This window comes from Leiobunum rupestre, chromosome 4, assembly GCF_980474605.1.
Source record: "Leiobunum rupestre chromosome 4, qqLeiRupe1.1.hap1, whole genome shotgun sequence".
In the NCBI taxonomy this organism is placed as follows: Eukaryota; Metazoa; Arthropoda; class Arachnida; order Opiliones; family Sclerosomatidae; genus Leiobunum; species Leiobunum rupestre.
Genome location: NC_143387.1, coordinates 47728398 through 47748423, shown reverse-complemented (window position 1 = coordinate 47748423; position 20026 = coordinate 47728398). Strand labels below are relative to the sequence as shown.

General features: G+C 36.7%; 1 protein-coding gene across 2 annotated transcripts; it reads right to left on the bottom strand.

Moving 5' to 3' along the window:
- Positions 1 to 1319: 1319 nt before the first annotated feature.
- Positions 1320 to 18396, bottom strand: LOC149948050 (lysosome membrane protein 2-like). Of its 2 annotated transcripts, XM_090172736.1 has the most exons (13): positions 17994 to 18396; positions 17587 to 17747; positions 12471 to 12618; positions 9003 to 9242; positions 8471 to 8562; positions 7919 to 7971; positions 5813 to 5882; positions 5553 to 5725; positions 5367 to 5485; positions 4000 to 4073; positions 2942 to 2993; positions 1919 to 2065; positions 1320 to 1836 (listed from the first exon to the last, which is right to left on the bottom strand). In XM_090172736.1, exons 1-13 carry the CDS (start codon positions 18135 to 18137, stop codon positions 1633 to 1635), a joined length of 1677 nt encoding a protein of 558 aa, XP_090028862.1. In that variant the 5' UTR covers positions 18138 to 18396; the 3' UTR covers positions 1320 to 1632. The 2 variants fall into 2 exon arrangements, with proteins under 2 accessions (XP_090028862.1, XP_090028863.1); XM_090172737.1 differs by lacking the exons at positions 17587 to 17747; positions 17994 to 18396 and adding an exon at positions 15557 to 15746.
- Positions 18397 to 20026: the final 1630 nt, after the last annotated feature.

Sequence of the window (20026 nt, the reverse complement as noted above, 5' to 3'; positions counted from 1 at the left end):
TCTGAATTTCTTTTGACAAATTGGCTGAATCAAAATTATTAACTTTCACTCTTTTTTTTAAATAATTCTTAAATATTTTTTTTAAATTATTTCTGTATCTATTTATCTCGTGTAATTTTTTTTGTCCCGGTAACCACCACGACTAGGCTTTGCCTCCGTGGTTACCAGTAAAGCTTGTGTTATTTGCAAAATAAATATTATTATGGCGATATATACCTGAAAGTACATTTATAAACGAAGCGAGATCATATTATCTTCCGATTCAATCAGTTTTCATTGTTTCGACGAAATAAGCGTCAGGTAACATGATCAAAGCGTATTCCTCACCTGAAAGCGAGGGGTAGATCACTTCCTTGATTAACGACGCACCCCTCAAACGATTAAATCTGATTTAATCGTAACTATTTTGATTAAATTCAATTTAATCACGATTAAGTTGATTAAATCACGTTTAATCATGATTAGAATGTTTAAATCTGATTTAATCATGATTAAATGATCAAATCTAATTAAAATGATTAAATCCTGATTAAAAAATTATATCGTGATTAGTATGATTAAATCGTACTTTAGTTTTGATTTTAATGATAAATTCTCGATTCGACCGATTATATTGATTAAATCGTGATAAAAATTATTAAATATAATTAAAATTATCAAATCTAATTAAAATGATTAAATCTGTTTAAATGATTAAATCTTGATTAAAAAGATTAGATCTCGTTTAAATCGTGATTAGATTGATTAAATCGTGATTAGATTTTCTAATCTTGATTACCCTGATTTAATCATTTTACTATGATTAAGACGCACCCAAAATGGAAGTGACCTGCCCCTCGCCTGAAAGTTAAATGCAGTGCCTAGTTTGTTTGCGACGTAGTGTGAACTCCGTAAATCTACGGCCATAACCGTAAATCATTTTCGTAAAAAATACCGTGGTTTTTCAGTTTTTAACGATCTTAGTTCACTAGCACTGTTACTATTCGCAATGAAAATTTGTATAACGTGTAAAGAAAAATGTATTTTTTTTCTACTTGGGAAGAAGAACTATTTAAAAATGTAAAACGTCATCTTTGCGTTTCTATCAACTCAAAAGACGTCAATTTTAAGGAACGAATGAGATAGCGGGCTGATTTGATTGGCTCTTAAAGGGAGGAGCTTATTGGCAGACCAAGAGGTAAATTTGGAGGAGTGCTAAAAATCGTCTAAGCATTAATGTCATTCAACCCCAAGTAGAAATAAACGCATTTTTGGTGTAAATAAGAGACAATTCCAACACGAATTTCGTAGGAAAATAATGACAATATTTATTGATGACTGAAGTAGGTATAAAACAAATGACGAGCCCGACAACGTAGTTGGGCGTCAGGTGAGTATAAAATAGCGCGAGCTGGCGATGATTAAAGTCTATTTACATGAAAATATAACCGATTGAGCAGTGATTAAGTGGTCTTTCGTTGTGGTCGAATCTAGTAACATCCGCGATGAACGGGTACTCGACGGGCACTTTTGAGTAGTTTCACCGAATCCCTTTCCCTCTTTCTCTCTGTCTCGAGGGATTCGTGGTAAGATAATAATACTTATAATAACAATAATAATAATAATAATTAATAACGATAACGATAGAGCGCGCTATTTGGATATAGGAAGGCACAGTGCGCCGTCTTTCGCCGTTGGTAATAAATGGAACCCGTTTTTCAGCGTCGACTTGACTATTTTTCCGCTGAGTGACATTTCGTGGAGCGGCTGACATTCGATGTTGAACGGGCCCAAGTCTTTCCCGCTGCTGAAGGAAGCTCTGTTCTTGATGAACTGACCTCTGTGCTTAAAGCAACACTATACGCGGGGAACGATCAAATAGAGTTGTTATTGGGGGATAAGGTGTGACGGTAAACGAAAAATCGGATTGCTCTCATACCTTAACGACAGTGAAGAGAGACGCTGTCACCATAATCAAACTAACTCCGGTGTAGACCAGGACTTTGAGGCCCAAGAAGCCAAGTTCAACCGGAAACAGTAAACGATCTCGGATCTCGGCCGCTTTATCTTCGTCAACTATGCCTTCCTGAGAAAAGAAACAGATATTGCCATTATGATACATTTTTCAGATACATTAATTACAATTTAAATTTAGGAAATAGCCTAATCGAAGGAAGCGTAGCCAAATATTTCATTTGGTGTTAGCTTCCTTCATTCTCTTATTAGTTCGTGGATATTTGACGTCTCAGCGGAAGGGTCATCAAGATTTAATACCAGCACCACTAATAATGAGAAAGACAGCGAGCATTCGTGGCCAATTTCGCGATTCAACATGACATTTTCCATTTGCCAGCTTGGATCTGCTTCAATCAATTTTAGCTAGTTCTATTTGCTATTCATTGGATTTCCGAGATCTCATGAAAACGATCTGCCAATTCTGGCAATAACGGATTTAAATCTCTCTCGAAGTCCCTTTTTTTGCGAGTCCCATTCAACTCGGGAATAAAGCGCTAGAATATCCGAAACAAAAGTACGGTCACGATGCAAATCCTGATGAAGTATTTGTGTTGACTGGGTTAGCTATCAATTTATATAAGGAACTTCTATCTCTCTCACAATATTTCGGATAAAGTGGACGAATTTTGGAATTTCATTCTTATATTTGTCCCTTTGACAAATACCTACAAAATGGAATATTTAAAATTCCTACGTTGAGCTTTTAAGTTGATAAGTTTAAGTCGCTAGATGACTTGGGACTAAGGTGGTGCCTTGGGTATTAGCCTAGCTGATTATTACTAAATTTACGTTTCGATCCTTGTGTTACAAATAACCTTTGAAAAATATTAGACAGACATTCATGAAGAAATTTCCATCAGAAGATTCCACTCGTTACACGCCATAGACCCTAAACTGTTTTTCCCCCAAAATTATCGCACTATCAACGAGAGAAAAGTCAACATACCTCACTCAACCACAAGAGCGGGAAAACCATGTGCTTGGCTTTTTCCAAGAATCTGCGTAAAGAATATTAGACATTAATTGATACGAACATAAGAATCGTAATTAAACACGGCGTAAATAAATAAAATCGTGTCAATAAAAGTTTCGAGCGTTGTTTGGCGCATACGGTAGGTGTCGCGCTATCTGAGGGCATAATATAAATATTAATTTTAATTATTAATCAAGTTAATCAATTCCACCTTAGGTATTAAGCGCGTCAGTGTAAGAATTTTGTAAGGCTTTGTTGTAATCTTGGAAGCAATATGTAAATAAAAATAAATGTTCCTAAAATGATATAGCTTTGGGCGAAGGGCACTACTGACTAAAGCTATCAACGAGAACCTTTTATGTTTAAGATTCGAAACTGTTTAGCAACTGGGGCCAAGGCGTCAAATTTCATTTTCCTCGCAGTACCACGTCTATAAGTACGTGTTAATTTGAATATATCATTTCTAGTTAACTTAAGTATATATATAAAGAAGGTAAATTTTTCTTCATGGTCGCTGGCTCATGAGTTAAATCCACTTTTAATAGTTTCGGTTTCGCCCTTATTGGCGACGAAATTTCCTCCTTCTAATGACTGACTCTGGTACTTAAGACATTTCGATATCTCAGAAGCCCAAACAAAGTGATAGAGGAAGTTTACAATCGTCCCGCGGACAAATTTTACAGTCTGATTAATAAGTTATAACCTTTCTCAAATACGTCATTCAGAAAATAATAGACCCGAGTGGCGGAAATTTTTGGATTAATTTCTCCGAATTTTAATCTATCCGCGATATATAATTTGGAAACAGGAATTTCACGAAATTGACGCTCGCGCGGGGACGCATTCCCAGGCATGACCTTGAGGAAAGACCGCCCCGCGTGAAGCACGGAGCACGCGCGGAAACGAACGAAGGCGGTACTCGCTAACGGTACCGCCTCCGGTTAACGACGCGACCAATCGGATTACGGATATCACGCATTCAAATTAAATGACGCTTTAAGCGTTCAAATTTAATGAAATTTAAAACTTACTCGAAATTTTCATCGGGCCTGATTTCGATATTAGCTTGCATTCTTTTATAGCCTTGTAAAACGAGTCCCGTCATCTGTTTGAAAGAAAGGCGACGGTTAACAGTGGAAGCGACCTTTGACATTCTAGTAATCAATTAATTAATTCTAAATAAAACAAATATCCTGTTTCTAAGACAACTAGAAACTTGAAATGTGAAAGGGAAAATTTGGTGGTCTCCCTCGCTAGCTTATACAGTAAAACTGATTACTTTGTTAGTGAAATATTGTTAAAGTGTAGACAAAGGACAACGGGGAACGTTGGCTTAGATGAATTAGCGAAATAGCTATTAGGAAAACATTTTACAACGAGGAAAAAAGAATTTAGGAAATTTAATTTTCTTATAAAATAATAATACTAAAGAGTTCTTTGTGATATAAGGCAGAGCCAGAGAAAAATAATGATAAGGCAAGGTTTGTAAAAGGGGATTTCAATTTTAAAATTGGCAGAAAATGAAGAGATTTTTCAAATATTTCAAGGAAATATTTGTTTCAATATTGTATACGATCATTTATTTCTAGGAGCTTCATTGTTTGGATAACTAGATTAGCAGAAAATTACGTTTCTGCAAACGATGTTACATCGGGAAAATTGCAATAATGTTAGAAGTCAGCCAGGTAAAGCCAGATTGAAGAAGTTACGAAGAATTTACGAAATTTTGAGACTTTGGTGGAAAACCCCTTCAGTCCGAATTAAACTCGTTTAAGATACAGAGTAAATGTAATTAAATCGTGAAGCGATTTAAAATTTAATTTTCACAAAGCGTCAAACCTTAAAGCTTTACTAAACCTACTTCTAAACAATACACGAAAATTATAATAAGTAATTAATCAGTAATTAATTAATTACAAGGCCTACGGTAACATTTAATTCTCTCGTATTGCCTTCGTGCCCATTGTTTGGCCTTATATTGTCGTAGTATTAATTTTCGCATTGCAAATTACCTAAGACTAATTGAAGGTAGTTCGGCAAAGCTAGAATCTGCAATTCGTTTAAAGTTACGCGAACGAAAATTACAATTTTCCAGTTTCCATAACATTACCGTCATCTATCGGTTTGAAAAATTTAGCACCGAATAAGTTTGTCTCGCGCGAAGATTTAAGATTTATTGGTAAACCCATACAAAGTACAACCCCTTGAAATCGCGGTGTCGTCACCAAATTAAAGAGAGCACGGTTTAAAAAACAATACACAACATTAAACCAAATATATAATATATAGTACTGGAAAGTAACAAATTTAAGTTACAGAAAGTACCACTTGGCCAATTGCGATAAAATAAAAGCGCGTATCAAAACTATCGAAGCTGAGAAACTAGGGGCGTACTTACGGGCTCAATATCAAGATAGGAATCGTGTTTTTCGTGACTAGGCTCGAGACCCTCGAAGTGATCGCGGAATTCTCGGTCTCCCATGTGGAAGTGAGGCAACGACAGAACCACCGGAGCGCCTACATCGAGGACGATTTGAAAAGTTAGCGCCGCTCTTCGGAGTTGACTGCGAAATTTGGAAATTACCTTTTTGGCAAGTAGCGATGGGTAACACACCGGATCGGTTACATTCTTTCAAGTCTCGCATGCAAAAGCACATGTTTTCGTCATTGGCTTCGAATAGCTCCGGAGGACCCACATATCTGTACGTGTCGATTCCTTTCACTTTGGACGGCTCCGAGTACACCATTTTCAAGGACCTTCGCAATTATACGATATTACGATGTAACTTCTGTTTTAAATTTCGAATGATTCAATTTACACGTTTAAGTGTAAACAACACGTACCTGCAAACGTCAGGACTGAAAGCGTACAAGGGTTTGCTTCGGTCCAAATGTGGAGGAAACGATGTACCATCTACGAATTAAATAAAATTCTTTATTATAATCAGAGATAACACGAATAAGTTTATACTCGTAGAAAACGCGAAAATGCGAAGCCGTAGACTTAATTAGAAGGAACTCGTGACCCTAGACTAGACCTTATTATAGAGAACCCGAATATGCGTAGCCGAAAACTCTATCAGAGGGAACCCGAATATGCGTAGTCGAAAACTCTATCAGAGGGAACCCGAATATGCGTAGCCGAAAACTCTATCAGAGGGAACCCGAATATGCGTAGCCGAAAACTCTATCAGAGGGAACCCGAATATGCGTAGCCGAAAACTCTATCAGAGAGAACCCGAATATGCGTAGCCGAAAACTCTATCAGAGAGAACCCGAATATGCGTAGCCGAAAACTCTATCAGAGGGAACCCGAATATGCGTAGCCGAAAACTCTATCAGAGGGAACCCGAATATGCGTAGCCGAAAACTCTATCAGAGGGAACCCGAATGTGCGTAGCCGAAAACTCTATCAGAGGGAACCCGAATGTGCATAGTTATAGACTTTATCAGCGGTAACTCGAATTTGGGTTAGCGTAAGCTTTATGGCAGTGAATATGCACAGCCATAAACTTTATCAGAAGTAACCCTGATATGCTAAATTACCAGTTATTATATTATTTACAACGTGTAAGAATTTGAAATTGCTTTTAGATGCGCCACTTTAGGAATAAAATCACCACTTTTAGAAATATTTCCGTTAAAGAAAATATACTTGTTTTTTTTTATAATAAAAATCAGCTAAGCTAATACCCAAGGCACCACCTTCGGCCTAAGTCATCAAGCGACTTTTGAAGCCTTTAATTCAGGTGGCCGGGTTACAATGCGTAGGACGGTGGTGGCAAGCCTTCACGCCACGCGAGCCAACAGCTCCCTACACTAACTATTACCGTTAACCTTAACAAGTTTTTATGGAAGGAAAAACCGCAGTGGGGCATACGTGACGGAATCGTGGCACGTTTCGAAGGGTTATTGTCACCCCCGGAACGTCTAGTCGTCAAGTGACCCTGAGACCTACCCGCGACTAGACTCCAAAACTGCTCAACTATCAATTGATGGAACGTGAGATCGCTAAACCTTGGCACTATACACTGCTGCAAATCGGAAGGTGCACGAGATAGTTTAAGATTACCAGCCGGAGTTGAGGTGTAGAATATTAATCGCAATTACGGGAATTTTCGCAAATGCGTCAACAACGGGCGATTTTGCCTTTTGGATTCGAACGCGTATCACTGACGTAGACTTATATAAGTGGATAAAAAACTATAAACTCTTTTATCAGTAATTGGTCAGCCCTGAATGGTGCTAACTTTGATGAAAATATGGAGATTGAAATAAACATTTGGGCATTCAAAAATACCCGAACAATAAGTTATACAATTTTAGTTAAAACTCCCATAAGCCAGTTTCAATAATATCTGACACATGCGCAGTTAGACGAAAAAGCGGACGATGATGGTACTATGACGTCATACCTCAGCGTGACCTCGGGACCTATGACGTTAGATTAGACTTTCCTTTCTTGCGAAAAGTACCATCATAATAGTTAATTTTAAAGCCGATAGAGGGCGGTGCTGTTATTGAAACTCGCTTATTGCTCGCGTTAATTATTTTTAAGTTTTATTTATTATTTTAAAATATTGTAATTTTTTTAATTATTTTCAAATATTGTTATTCTTTTTAATTATTTTCTAACATTGTTGTTCTTTAAAATTATTTTGAATATTGTTATTCTTGAAAAGTTATTTTTTAATATTGTTATTCTTTAAAGTTATTTTTTAATATTGTTATTCTTTAAAGTTATTTTTTAATATTGTTATTCTTTAAAATATTTTTAAAACGTTACTTTCTTAATATTGCTTTAAATTGATATTTAATTAGTATCTTAAATTGCTATTTTAATTAGTTATTTTTGAAAAACAAATTCAATATATATTTAAATTATTTTAAATTGGACATAATTTTTGAATTTTAATCTTATCCTTTAAAGAGAATTGTTCAAAAACTTACCAGTTCCATTAAGTTCGGAGCAGCCAGTATTTTTAACCCAGTATGGCAGGACGCTAGAAAAAAACATAAAAAAGAAAGGAATTTTAATCCGAGTGGACTTTGAAAAATTAAGTTCTGATTGATGAATAGAAACAAGTGGGGGGAGGGAGGTAACAAAAAGTGGACGGCCTTAGCTGTCACGAAATTGAAATGAGAAAAGCGACAAAAAATGGAGGTCAAGTTAAAGGGGTAACGAAAGTTTTCAATGCTAAGGAAAGTAATCTGACATAATGCCGAAGAATCATAATACGTTAGAGAAAGGCGTTTGGTTGCTGGCGCTCAACCAAATCCATCCAACCGCCACTATCATTATATGCCCCGAGCGAGGAAAAAGTGGTCAAACCCCGACACCACGCCCCCTTTTTCATCTTTCTAAGGCCTATTCGACGCTTGTAGTCAAATCAAATGAATCGGAGGAGATGCTTGTTATAAATTAAATTGCTATTTACAACATCACTCACGGCGGGTTTTTCCCCGCCACGACAAAGAGAGCGTACATAAATTCCCACTTACTCGGAATCGTTGAATCTGACAATCTCTCCAAAGTTGGCCATGCCTTTTATCCCCGTGTTCACGGTCAAGTCTTTGGTTGGCGTGTTATTTCTCTGTGAAAGATTTTAAGACATTAGTTATTTAGATAACTTCGATGTTATCGGATAAGTCGCTCGTAGGACTTTACCCCCTACTTATCGCTCACAGTAACTGCCCTGTTAGATATCATTAACGTTCGCGTATAAAAACCACCCGTTAGAATCCCGATGATCATGATAGAGAGCTATTTTAATTAAAATATGACGGTAAATGTCAAAAAGGTCGGGAAAATAATTTAGTCATTTCTTAATTTTTCTTCTTTGGGGTACTTAATTTTTAACAATTACGTAAACTGTCAATGTACTAAATTAAAACCTCTATCCCGATAATAGTTATTTTGCAATATATTATCTCATTCGGCGCTTAGAAATTAACATCCTAATATTATTAATAAATTTGTTATTTAATTTTTATTATAAACCTATGAATATATTTTATTGTTAATTTAGCTTACCCCGTAGAAGACGCCGAAAGTAAAGTTTGGCATGAGATCCTCGGAAATTTGCAAGAGATCTCCGTATTGTACGAAAAGGTTCTCAAGTTGCTCGCAATGGTATCCGTCGAAGAGAAGTTCTCGGACAGTGTGCTTGACCACCAACGGACCGAATTCGATGCCAAAAGCGGCCAAAATTGAGGACAGCGGCAAGAGTGACCATCCAAACAGGCTACGGCCGCGCAGAAAATCAGCGACTCCCTGTTAAAAAATCGAGACGTTTTCGTCAATGTGGACCATTAAACATTTTGTACGGCCGGGAGAAGTGGCTCACTCCTGTAATCCCAGGCGTCCGAGAGGCAGAGTTTGTGGAAGGCCGTGTGAGGACGACCACTAATTCCCCAACGGGTGGTTGTCATACTTCCGCCACGGGTGTCCCAACCCTATCCCCAAGTATCCCCCCGTTGGCGTGGCCGTAACACATATCTCGCACCTGATTAATCAAATGGACGAGCGGACTGTATTGTCCCACCCGTCACAATAAAAAAAAACATTTTGTACGGCGTTAATCGCTAAGGGGTTTTGAACCAAAATAAATTCGCGTAAATGACATTTCATGGATACAAATTTTACCTTATTATTTTCACTTTAAACGTTTGATCAAAAATCTAGTTATCGAGTGTCGGTATACAAAACCAAACTATTTATTAAAAGTCATTTTAATCGCGTGTTAAGCGGAAAATCTTCAGCGTTAAAATTAAAATTTAATTAATTCGAATAAATACTTTAAAAATTTACTGTAAAACAAACTTAATTGTACAAAGTTCAATCTAAGAAACTTTCAGTGTCAGGTAATCATCTATCTCCCAGGACAGGTAAATGATCTTATAATGGAAATTTAACTATGTCCAAACATATTACATTAGAAATATTAATTGCTGGAAAAACCAGGTATCATCACGGCGTTTGGGAAAATTTGCAAATTCGAAGAACTGATTTGTTTTTCAATCCAACCGCACGAACCGCGATTTTAGCGCAGTGACTTTTCTTTCTACGAAATGTTGCTTACATTTCGCGTGTTCATACGAAGAGAAGTCTACGTAACCAAAATCTTAAGCTATTTAAACTTCTTTTCGCTTTGGACATTTCAAGTTGTTTTGCTCGTAAAACCGACGTGTTTTCTGAAATTTGCCATTGAACGAAAGCGTTAACAGATTGTGGAATTATTACTTCCATTCACATGAAGCAACTATATGAATATACCTATAAAGATATTTTCGTCTGGTGTTCCCGGAACAAGCGTATATACGCATCCCCTAAAGGTGTTAAATGGAAATTGAGATGAGCCTATTAGGAAACGTTTTTCTCCCAAAACTGATGTCAAAAAGGTCAATTGTCGATCATTTCATAGATAACAACTAACGACCGTTGGGGTAGAATATATCCATTGTCACTACGAAGTATAAATTATTTGTACTAGTTTCTACATACTGGTCACGCCATTAAAATTCATGATGATATTTCTAACACGGACTGAAAGGGGCTGGGACACTTTCGGAATTAGGGACGGTAGGTAATTACTACGCCTTTCGGCTTTGAAAATGAGCCGTATAATACTGATTAAATCCTTAATTTACCTTTAAAGATTTGCGAAATTACGAAAAAGAATGAATAAACTTTCCTAAGTCGGCGTGCTTAGAAAAACGCTCTTTATAACAGTGGTATTAATTATCAGGATAGAAAACATTTCTAACACGGACTGAAAGGTACTGGGAGACTTTCGGAATAAGGGACGGTAGGTAATTACTATTTACTACGCCTTTCGGCTTTGAAAATGAGCCGTATAATACTGATTAAATCCTTAATTTACCTTTAAAGATTTGCGAAATTGCGAAAAAGAATGAATAAACTTGCCTAAGTCGGCGTGCTTAGAAAAACGCTCTTGATAACAGTGGTATTAATTATCAGGATAGAAAACGAGAATTTTGATGGAAAGCCATTTCAACTAAATTGAATAAAGTATACAAGCGGAAAGACGCTCATATTTCTTTATAAGAAAGTTAAAAAATGACTAATTGATTGTTTTCCGAAAAATATCGTATTATACGTCAAATTCGCCAAAGATAAATAGTTAACGCAAACTAGTTTTTTTTCTCTTCACACTCAAAAAATGATTATATAGACACTTTTTCCTGTTTGCTCGCGGAATTTTGGTAGAACGGAATAATAAAACGAGGATAGGGAGGGATAATGTCGAAAGAGTTTGACAACCAGAACCAGACGTTTCTCTCCTCGCGGTTGTTTTTCCAAATTGCGGTCCAAGTGCAAAGCCCAGGGCGTCAGGGATACCCGCTTTTTCGAATGCGAATGCTCGTATACTTTCACCTTTCTCTGACGAGTAGCCACCGGAGATATATCACTTTCTTTATTGTAAATAGCAATATAGACCCTGAGAAGAACTGGTCGTCCTCGACTTATAACCCTTGAATTCCCTTCTCGATTTTTTTGTAAGTACGCGACGATACGAACGAACTGTTTGCTAGCAAAATTTACCGGGAGAGCTTAGTCTATTAACCCGAAACATTCCAACTGCTAACCTATCTCATCAATTTTAGGGGCCCACGGGGTTCTAGTGAGGCCCCAACAGGACATCAAACGAGCCAAACCCAAAGAAGGAGCCTCTTCGTATTTCAATTTTCCGTTTAAAAATGTCACGATTTTGAGGGTTTTGCCCGATGGCTCCGAAGAATTTCAGCCGAGACGCCCGCGTTTGACACGACATTTACAGATAAGCTAAAACACCGAAAAAAGATGTTAGCCGGCCAGACCGTCTGTGGATTGTTTCTAATGATGCCTCTAGGCTTTCACGTTCACTTTCATCCCGCAAATATCCACCTTTTTACTTAGAATGTCGAGAAATTTCATAAATGCACGAGGCCTCTGGTCGGGGATCAGTTTGCGTGATATTGACATTGATTTATATTACGTTTAGTTGTTCCCGGAGTTGATGTCAAACCGATAAATACTCGGAGGAATGAATGTTTTTCTTACAGTCGAGAAATAAGCGAAGTAATTCATTTTAAACCAAAAGTAAAGATAGGACATGAAGCGTGGTTGACTATTTAACGCAAAAAGAGAAATGCTCCAAACGCTCTGACTTTTTGACTTTTGTCGCGAGTATTGAGCTTCTCTTCAGGGCTATTGGGATTAATTTGATATTAACAAATTATCTAATTATTGCACTTTGATTAGTTTAATAAAATTAATATTTTAATAATATAAATTAGTAACTGCGTGCAAAACTATAGAATGTATTTTTATAGCTAACTACTTATAATTTATAATATTTTTGCAGTTACAAATCGGATTTCCAATAAATTTACCGCGAGTAATTTTAAATCCAGTTAATCATTTCACACCTTTAGGAACCTTGAATCTTAAGTTTCAAGTGATTAAGATGATAGCAAGAAGAAATAGAAATAAACGTACCACATCGGGCGCGTTGACGTGGTAAACTTCCTTGTCCAAGCCGTCCTCCAAGGACATGGATTCTTCGAAGTAAAACGTAGGAACTTCTTGATAGGTAACAGTACCTAAAGTGTCGTTCCATTCCTTTATGACTTTACGTTTCTCTTGCCTGTAAACGAGAAAAGAAAAAAATTGAAGCTTTCGCGTCATTTCGCATTGAATTGTTCCCTATCGCGACTATTTCTTTCAGCCGATCCTTGTCCCTGAAAAGTCATTTGAGGGGAAGGGAAGACATTACCACAATCACATTACTAAATTAAATTAACATATTTATTAATAATAACGTTAATAGCTACCTTATTCGGCTACTGCATCATTATAGAAAAAATATCGTTGGCTACTATTGTAATTATATAGTTTGTTATTGAGACTCGTAATTATTTTTCACTTTTCAATTTTAGAACAGTGTTAACTATTACTTATATATAATTACAAGAATGCATTCGCGTTCGTGTTAATTTGCCAACTTATTTTCAACACTAAGCAATTCGAATTAAACGAATTTGGGGGTTTTTTTTGGCGATTCTCGAAAGACTTTTGCAACCTTCATTTATAGTAAAACCGTGAAAAATTGATGTAAAATTTTCATGATTAAAAACTCAATTTGGTCACTGTTCGAAACAAAGTTTAATAAATTTAAGATTCGATGTAATAAATTTAAAATTATTTCTAGAACAAGTTAATTCAAAGTGGTATTTTTGTTAAGTATCAGGCAAAAATTTCATTAAGAAATACGTGTTAAGTTTGCGTTTGTATTTAATTTACGCGTGTTGGAATCAAAAGGGGTCAAATTTCGTTTATTCCGTAGCGCCAGGCGGAAACATACGATGATAAAAAGTGTTTCAAGTTTAAGTACTGTTGAAAGAAGTCAGTAATTTGTTTGGTAAAGACACAATTATTAACTGGCGGCTTAAATTTGTTAAAACCAATCCAGTTATTTGTTAACCGCGGGGCAGCCGCTTTGGACTGACGTACCTTAACTATATTCGAAGAAATTTACGGAGAAGCTTATATTTAAGGCTAGTGTCGTAACAGCGTATTTAAAAAGAAAATCTAGGATTGGGATATTATTTTCCAAATGCCCCTTTAGGTATATTAAAGCGGCTTAAAACCAAAGGCTGACGCGGGGGGGGGGGGTAATAATTTCAACATATCCAAGGTTTCATATCGGGGAAAATTGTTGTCGAAAAATAACCCAAACGCGAATTAAAAGGAATTAATGCTAAATCCTTATTTATTCTCTATAATGATGAAAAAGTGGATGTTTAGTTTGTTTTTATAATATATATAATCTTTAAGTGACCTCCAATGGCGCATCAACCATTTCCTGGCTAAAAGTGGAAAGCAATCTAATTTCCAAAGTGAATTTTCCGTTTCGTCATTACCACGCGATTCATCATCGTTTTTCGCACTTTATCGTGAAAATTAATTTCACTTTCGACATTTCTGAGACGTCCGCTATTTCTCACGATATTGCCTCGCAATTTTGTTTAACAACGAATTTTTTGGGGAAATCGGGGGAAATTTTCCGATTAAAAAGTGCGAATGAGAGTTTAAAGACTCGGTAACAGGTTTTTCCGTCACAACAACGCTTATAGAGCTTTGGGTACGTGACGGGAGTGGTTAATTAAATAAATTTCTAAGCACACCTTTAAGCGTAAATGTTTTTGTTTTTCTACTTACGAGTATTATACGGCTATTTTAATTTGTAAGCCAAGTGGTATTGTTAATGGCAGAAGTTTATACTTTCTTACGAGTTAGGTAATCGTAACCCTCTTTTGCTTATGCTATTATGTTATTCGTTTGAAACATGTTTCTTCGCAAGCTCCGGTTGATCTTTTTTAAACTTTCGAAAGAGAAAATAGTGCGGGGCGCATAATATCATATAGTAATTTCAATAGTGTGGGGTGCATAAAATATCATATAGTAATTTCAATAGTGTGGGGTGCATAAAATATCATATAGTAATTTCAATAGTATGGGGCCATAATATCATATAGTAATTTCAATAGTACGGGGTGCATAATATATCATATAGTAATTTCCATAGTGCGGGGCGCATAATATCATATAGTAATTTCAATAGTGCGGGGTGCATAATATATCATATAGCAATTTCAATAGTGCGGGGCGCATAATATATCATATAGTAATTTCAATAGTGTGGGGCCATAGTATCATAGAGAAATTTCAATAGTGCGGGGCGCATAATATCATATAGTAATTTCAATAGTGTGGAGAGCATAATATCATATAGTAATTTCCATAGTGTGGGGCGCATAATATCATATAGTAATTTCAATAGTGCGGGGCGCATAATATCATATGGTTATTTCTTAAAATTATTGCATAGATTAAATGAGGTCTACAAATTATAACAAATTCCTACGCGGTGTAATTTATACGTTGATTATCTAATATACATTCAGGGTGCCCTATATGTGAGCAGTCCATTGCAATTTATAGTGAAATATTTCACCAATTATCGCATGGTGGTCGCTAAGCAGCCAATATCTTTTACGCTCGGTCTTAAGTTGAAATCATAAGATGATCATATCAAAGATATTTGATATCACTATAAATTGAAATGGACTGCTCACATATAGGGTACCCTGGAATAGATTTACTGATATCGGCAGTTTCATAGAAAAGCTAGAGTTCCGACACAGTACCAATCTACGGTTGGAATCTCTGACTGAAATTTTTTACTTTTGAAATTTAACATTTTAAAGGCTCGTTTCCACTAGGGCAAAAACGCGGGAAATTCGCGTCCATTGAAATCTGCGTTTAATTTTAATTTACTTCTCTCGTAAGATATAAATTACAAATTTTGCTGATATGAAAATATAAAATTTCAATTTTCATATACGAGTCTGTTTTTAACATAGTTTAAAATAATGTTAATAGCCAACTACTTTCCTTACGAAATTGTTTAAATTTTTCCTTTTTACGCAATTTCGCGGCTATTTTCTAGATCAAATTCGTGCTTTAGCACGGCAGTTTATATATCAGTCTATCTATCACAATTACCGACGCGTTCCAATTACCTTTTTGGAGAAAAAACGGTTGACCTTTCGAGTACCATAAACAGCGCAACGTGTAGGATATTTGACCTCGGAATCTTTGCGCGTAACTATATAGCCAGGAACGAGTTTAAATATCGCTTGAAATATTTGATATGTCCGGTATTCAAATTTATCGTCGTATTCCCCGTTTCATATTAAACTGACTAATAAAAATGTGAGTCAGAACAAGTATACTTCCGTATAGACTAATACTAATCATTTTTAGCAAAGCGTTGCGTTAAACGCAACAACGACCGCTTAACGAGATGCGCCGTAAGTGCGACGTCACCCGTAGCTTCGTTGAGAAGGTCAGACCGTTACGTTTCATAATTCACGACCAAATATTTTGGGAGTTAATTTGGAAATGTAAGAATCAACCTCAATATTTTTTTACAACTAATAATAAAAAGAAAAAACCCATTTAATTTCGCTTAATTGTCTGGAAAATTTCCCATTTAAAACGTTAGTTTTATCATTCGCTTGACTTTTTAGCACAAGGATTATAATGTTACCCACGAATCAATAAAAAGTAAAAACAAATACTGAAAAAATTCCCTCATTCTGGAAATCGGACCGTGTGACATCGACGAAGACATTGAACACATTCAATGAAGAAATCGACGGGAAAAAAATTACGCGTCTGACGAAACGGCGGATTTACGGGGCTCTGCGTTATTCGACGCCCATTTGGAGTTTACGGAAAACCGTACTTTTAAATACATCTGGAACGTGATCTAATAAACGTTTGTCAATCGACTAGTCTCTTGATATTATCCCAAGTGTTGTTTCTAAAAGAGGCGAGCGCTTTTACGTAATTTTAATTACGCGGTTGTCTAGGCAAAGTGATTTCCCGTTTTTTTTTTAAAGAAAGAACGATGAAATTTGGCGGGCGATAAATTCTTGAAGGAAGAGTATAATAGTCCCTGCAGAAAACGGGCATCCTTGACGTCGATCGGGGACAAGGTTAGAAATATCTGGCCCAAAAATCGTCGGGAAAATAATTATCTACGAACGGCGATAACGTAACTTATTTAACCGATTTAATATTTTATTTTACGCCTGCTATAACAAAGAAAACCGTTGGAACTAGCGTAAATTTATGTCTCGGGAATCTACGAAAAGAGGAACCTTTATGCAATTGCGTACGCTTATTGCATATTTCTGTTGAATGGACCAAATTTGTTTGAGTTTACGAAACCCTACAAACATTACAAGATTTATCTCTGGGCATCCGAACCTTTCCCGATTTTAATTTTTAAAACTATATTGTTTATTCGTAAGAAAATGTCAAGTCAATAAACAAACTGTATATATTATACTTAATGATTCCGTCGATATTTAATTCGCCTAAATTATTGGTAAATGAAATAACATTTATTTTTGAAATTTAGTCTTGAAAGTAAATAATTTAGTTTTGGACATTCGGTTTTTTGGAAACATTTACCAACAAACTATTAAAAAGCGGAAATCAATTCTGAAATTTAGAAACTAGAGATTTTTCTTAGCTTCGATAAACGGTGAAAAACCAGCAAAGTCGAGGCGTAATCAGAATAGTGCACTTTCTGTTTTAAAAAAAAACTCGAACGCCTCCAGGCGGAGACACGCAAAAGTTCCACTTTCATTTTTTTTTTGTCCGGGGAATGAAAAGAGAGTTTTAAATATAACTATAGAAAATCTGGCAGAAGCGATAAACACCGGATTTTACCTTTTTTCTATAATCGAAGAGGAAAAATATTTTTGTGAAATTTGTCGACTGACCATTCTTAAGCGATGATGTATAGTAATATCGGCGCGCCAAACACAACGGCGCGCGCGCCGGTTGATGTAAATTTGGGTCACAATTCGAAAGGTCGGGCCGTGGATTCGGGGGCTAAAAAATTTGACGACTATTACGTCGAACCGCGATTGCCAGAAGCCAAAGTACGTTTAACCGACATTATACGAAAACGTTTTTTCTGATATTTCTATAAACGAAATCGAAACGAGCGAAATTTCAAATAAAGAGTACTTACCGATAAACGTAGGGTCCAACTTCGACCAGTTTGGGCCTGGTGAAATTAAAATTAACCTCTTCGGGATTGGTGACGTTGAAGAGGTGAATCCTGAGGTACGTCGGAAGTGGAGGATTCTCGAATCGCTGGGCCGCTTCCGTACCCTCAATCAACATCAATTGCTTACGATACCAAAATAAAGAAAAAAAGAGAGAAACAGAAAGTTAAAAGAAAAGTTTCAAAGGGGAAAAAAAAGTCGTATATCATTCCGCGGCGGAGCGCTCGCTGGCTCCCAGGGCGATATTTCGCTCCAGTTTCAAAGGGGACAGGAAATTAGGAAATCCGCGTATACCCGAAAGAGCCGAATTTAGATAAATGGCGCGAGAGATTTAGTCGCGTCGTCGAAAAAATATCTATATAATATTCACCTGAGATATTTGAGCGCGTAAAATGTCCGGAAATTTGTACAACAGAATACTGCCTCCGCAGATGAAGAGTGTTCCCAACATCAACAAACTGCAGAAACAGACGTTTCCGGTGATGCAACGGTTGCTTTTCAAATTCTTTTCCATGGTAACGACGCCAAGAACCGGACTGGATTCGCGTAAGTTAATAAATGTCTCGATAAACTTGGGCGCGATGATTTTTTGGTGAAACCGCTGGGCACGGCGCGACTCGTGGATTTGGATTGCGGAGAGAGTCGAAAAGATAACCCAAAAATTGGAGCCGAATTGGGAAACGTCGAAACTACTAAACGGGTTAAGTGACTGGTGCGCGACTCCCCACTAACGACTGCGTCAGACCGACTCACTGTTATTGTCAAAGCAGGGGAGACTCTCTACCAGGACTGACCGAAGAATCGCTTCATTTATCCGTTTTAGCACTTTTATCCTTTATCATCCGCTCGGGATGTTTCGGTCTTCCCCCGACACGCGGTCGTCGAGCTATCCGGGGGGGCACGCGCCATCATCCAGACGTCAATCCACCCCGCTTTGATCGCGCTAAATCCAAATAGGGAGGCGGAGACGTGCCAGGTTTCCCCCATCGTCGCGAAAACACCTTTCTCTCCCCCCCCCCCCAAATCTTGATTCCTTTATTACGTATTTTAAGCAAAGAGGTTCTTGTTATCCAATAAGCGGGAAGAAAAGAGGCCCTCCTCTAACGCTGTTTTGGATTCCCCCTTTTTTCCCGTAATATAATACACCGATTTTGGTAATCGTTTGAATTTTCCCGGTAACGTTGTACGAATTTCATTACCAAACGTCACGACAACGTCGCTACTGCGTCACTGTTGGCCGCCGTACAAACTCCCTTTCGCGTAATTATAATCATTATTGGGAAGCTGACAATTACTTTTTCGGGTGTCCGAAGCTGGTTTTTATCGAGATGGTATTTTCAAAGGGGTAACCTCAGATTTGAAAAGATATTAATTGAGTAGTGTAATAACGTTTCATTTCTTATTCAGCGCGTAGATAAATGTGATTGACGTTCGTAGACGGCTAAGTTGATTTTCAGGCAGGTTGCTTGAACGGGAGTGGGTTGGCTCAAGGTATCGACAATTATCGAAGAATAGAAGAAAACATTTCAATAGTTCCCGATAAAATTAAAGATATGTTTTTGCGTCTGAAAATGTTGGTCAAGTGCAAAGTTGTTTTGAAGGGAGTAAACTTTTTTAAGAGGGGGAAATAATTTTTCTTCAAAAAAGCATTTCCCCCCTTTAATAACGTTATTACATTGTTAATCATTTTGTTGTTGATGGTTTTCAAGGAAACTTTATAACGACATTTTTGTAAATTTGGTTATAAGACCATTATAATGCTAAATACGAAATGGATGTTGATGCATTAATCTAGCACTGACTAGAAAGGATTAGTATGTTTGATCAAGTTTTTTCCGGTTAAATCCGGAATTTACAAATAACATATTTTCCCCCTACTAAATGTATTTTAAGGCAGTAATTTTAGAGCTAAAATAATAGATAAGACAAGTCCAGTGTAGCGCTTGGACTGGGGGGTTTACGCTATTGATATGTCCAATTGTCCATGCAACCGTGCAATTTATAAGAGTTACTTTCCTCTCCAGACAATGAAAATTGCGTACATAGATATTAGGCAAATTGAAAATAAAATGTCTCGATTGCGCACATACACTTTGTTGATCAACGAAATCATTAGGTAAAACCAGTTAAGGCTATAGCTATTATCGGTAGCAAAACGTTAGTTTAAATGGAAAAACTAACAGTTCGGTTATCAATATTTAATTTTAACTTTAAACTGCCCAGAAGGTCCTGGGGGTATTTAAATCTTGTTATCAACATCTTACTTATTTGGACAAATCTTAGAAACTGGTTAGGTTACTAAACAGGCTGGAAATATAACAAAATGAATTACAGGGTTCGTACAAAATTTCCGGAATTAAATTCCCTGACATTTTTAGGTTTTCCCTGACTAAATTGCCAAAT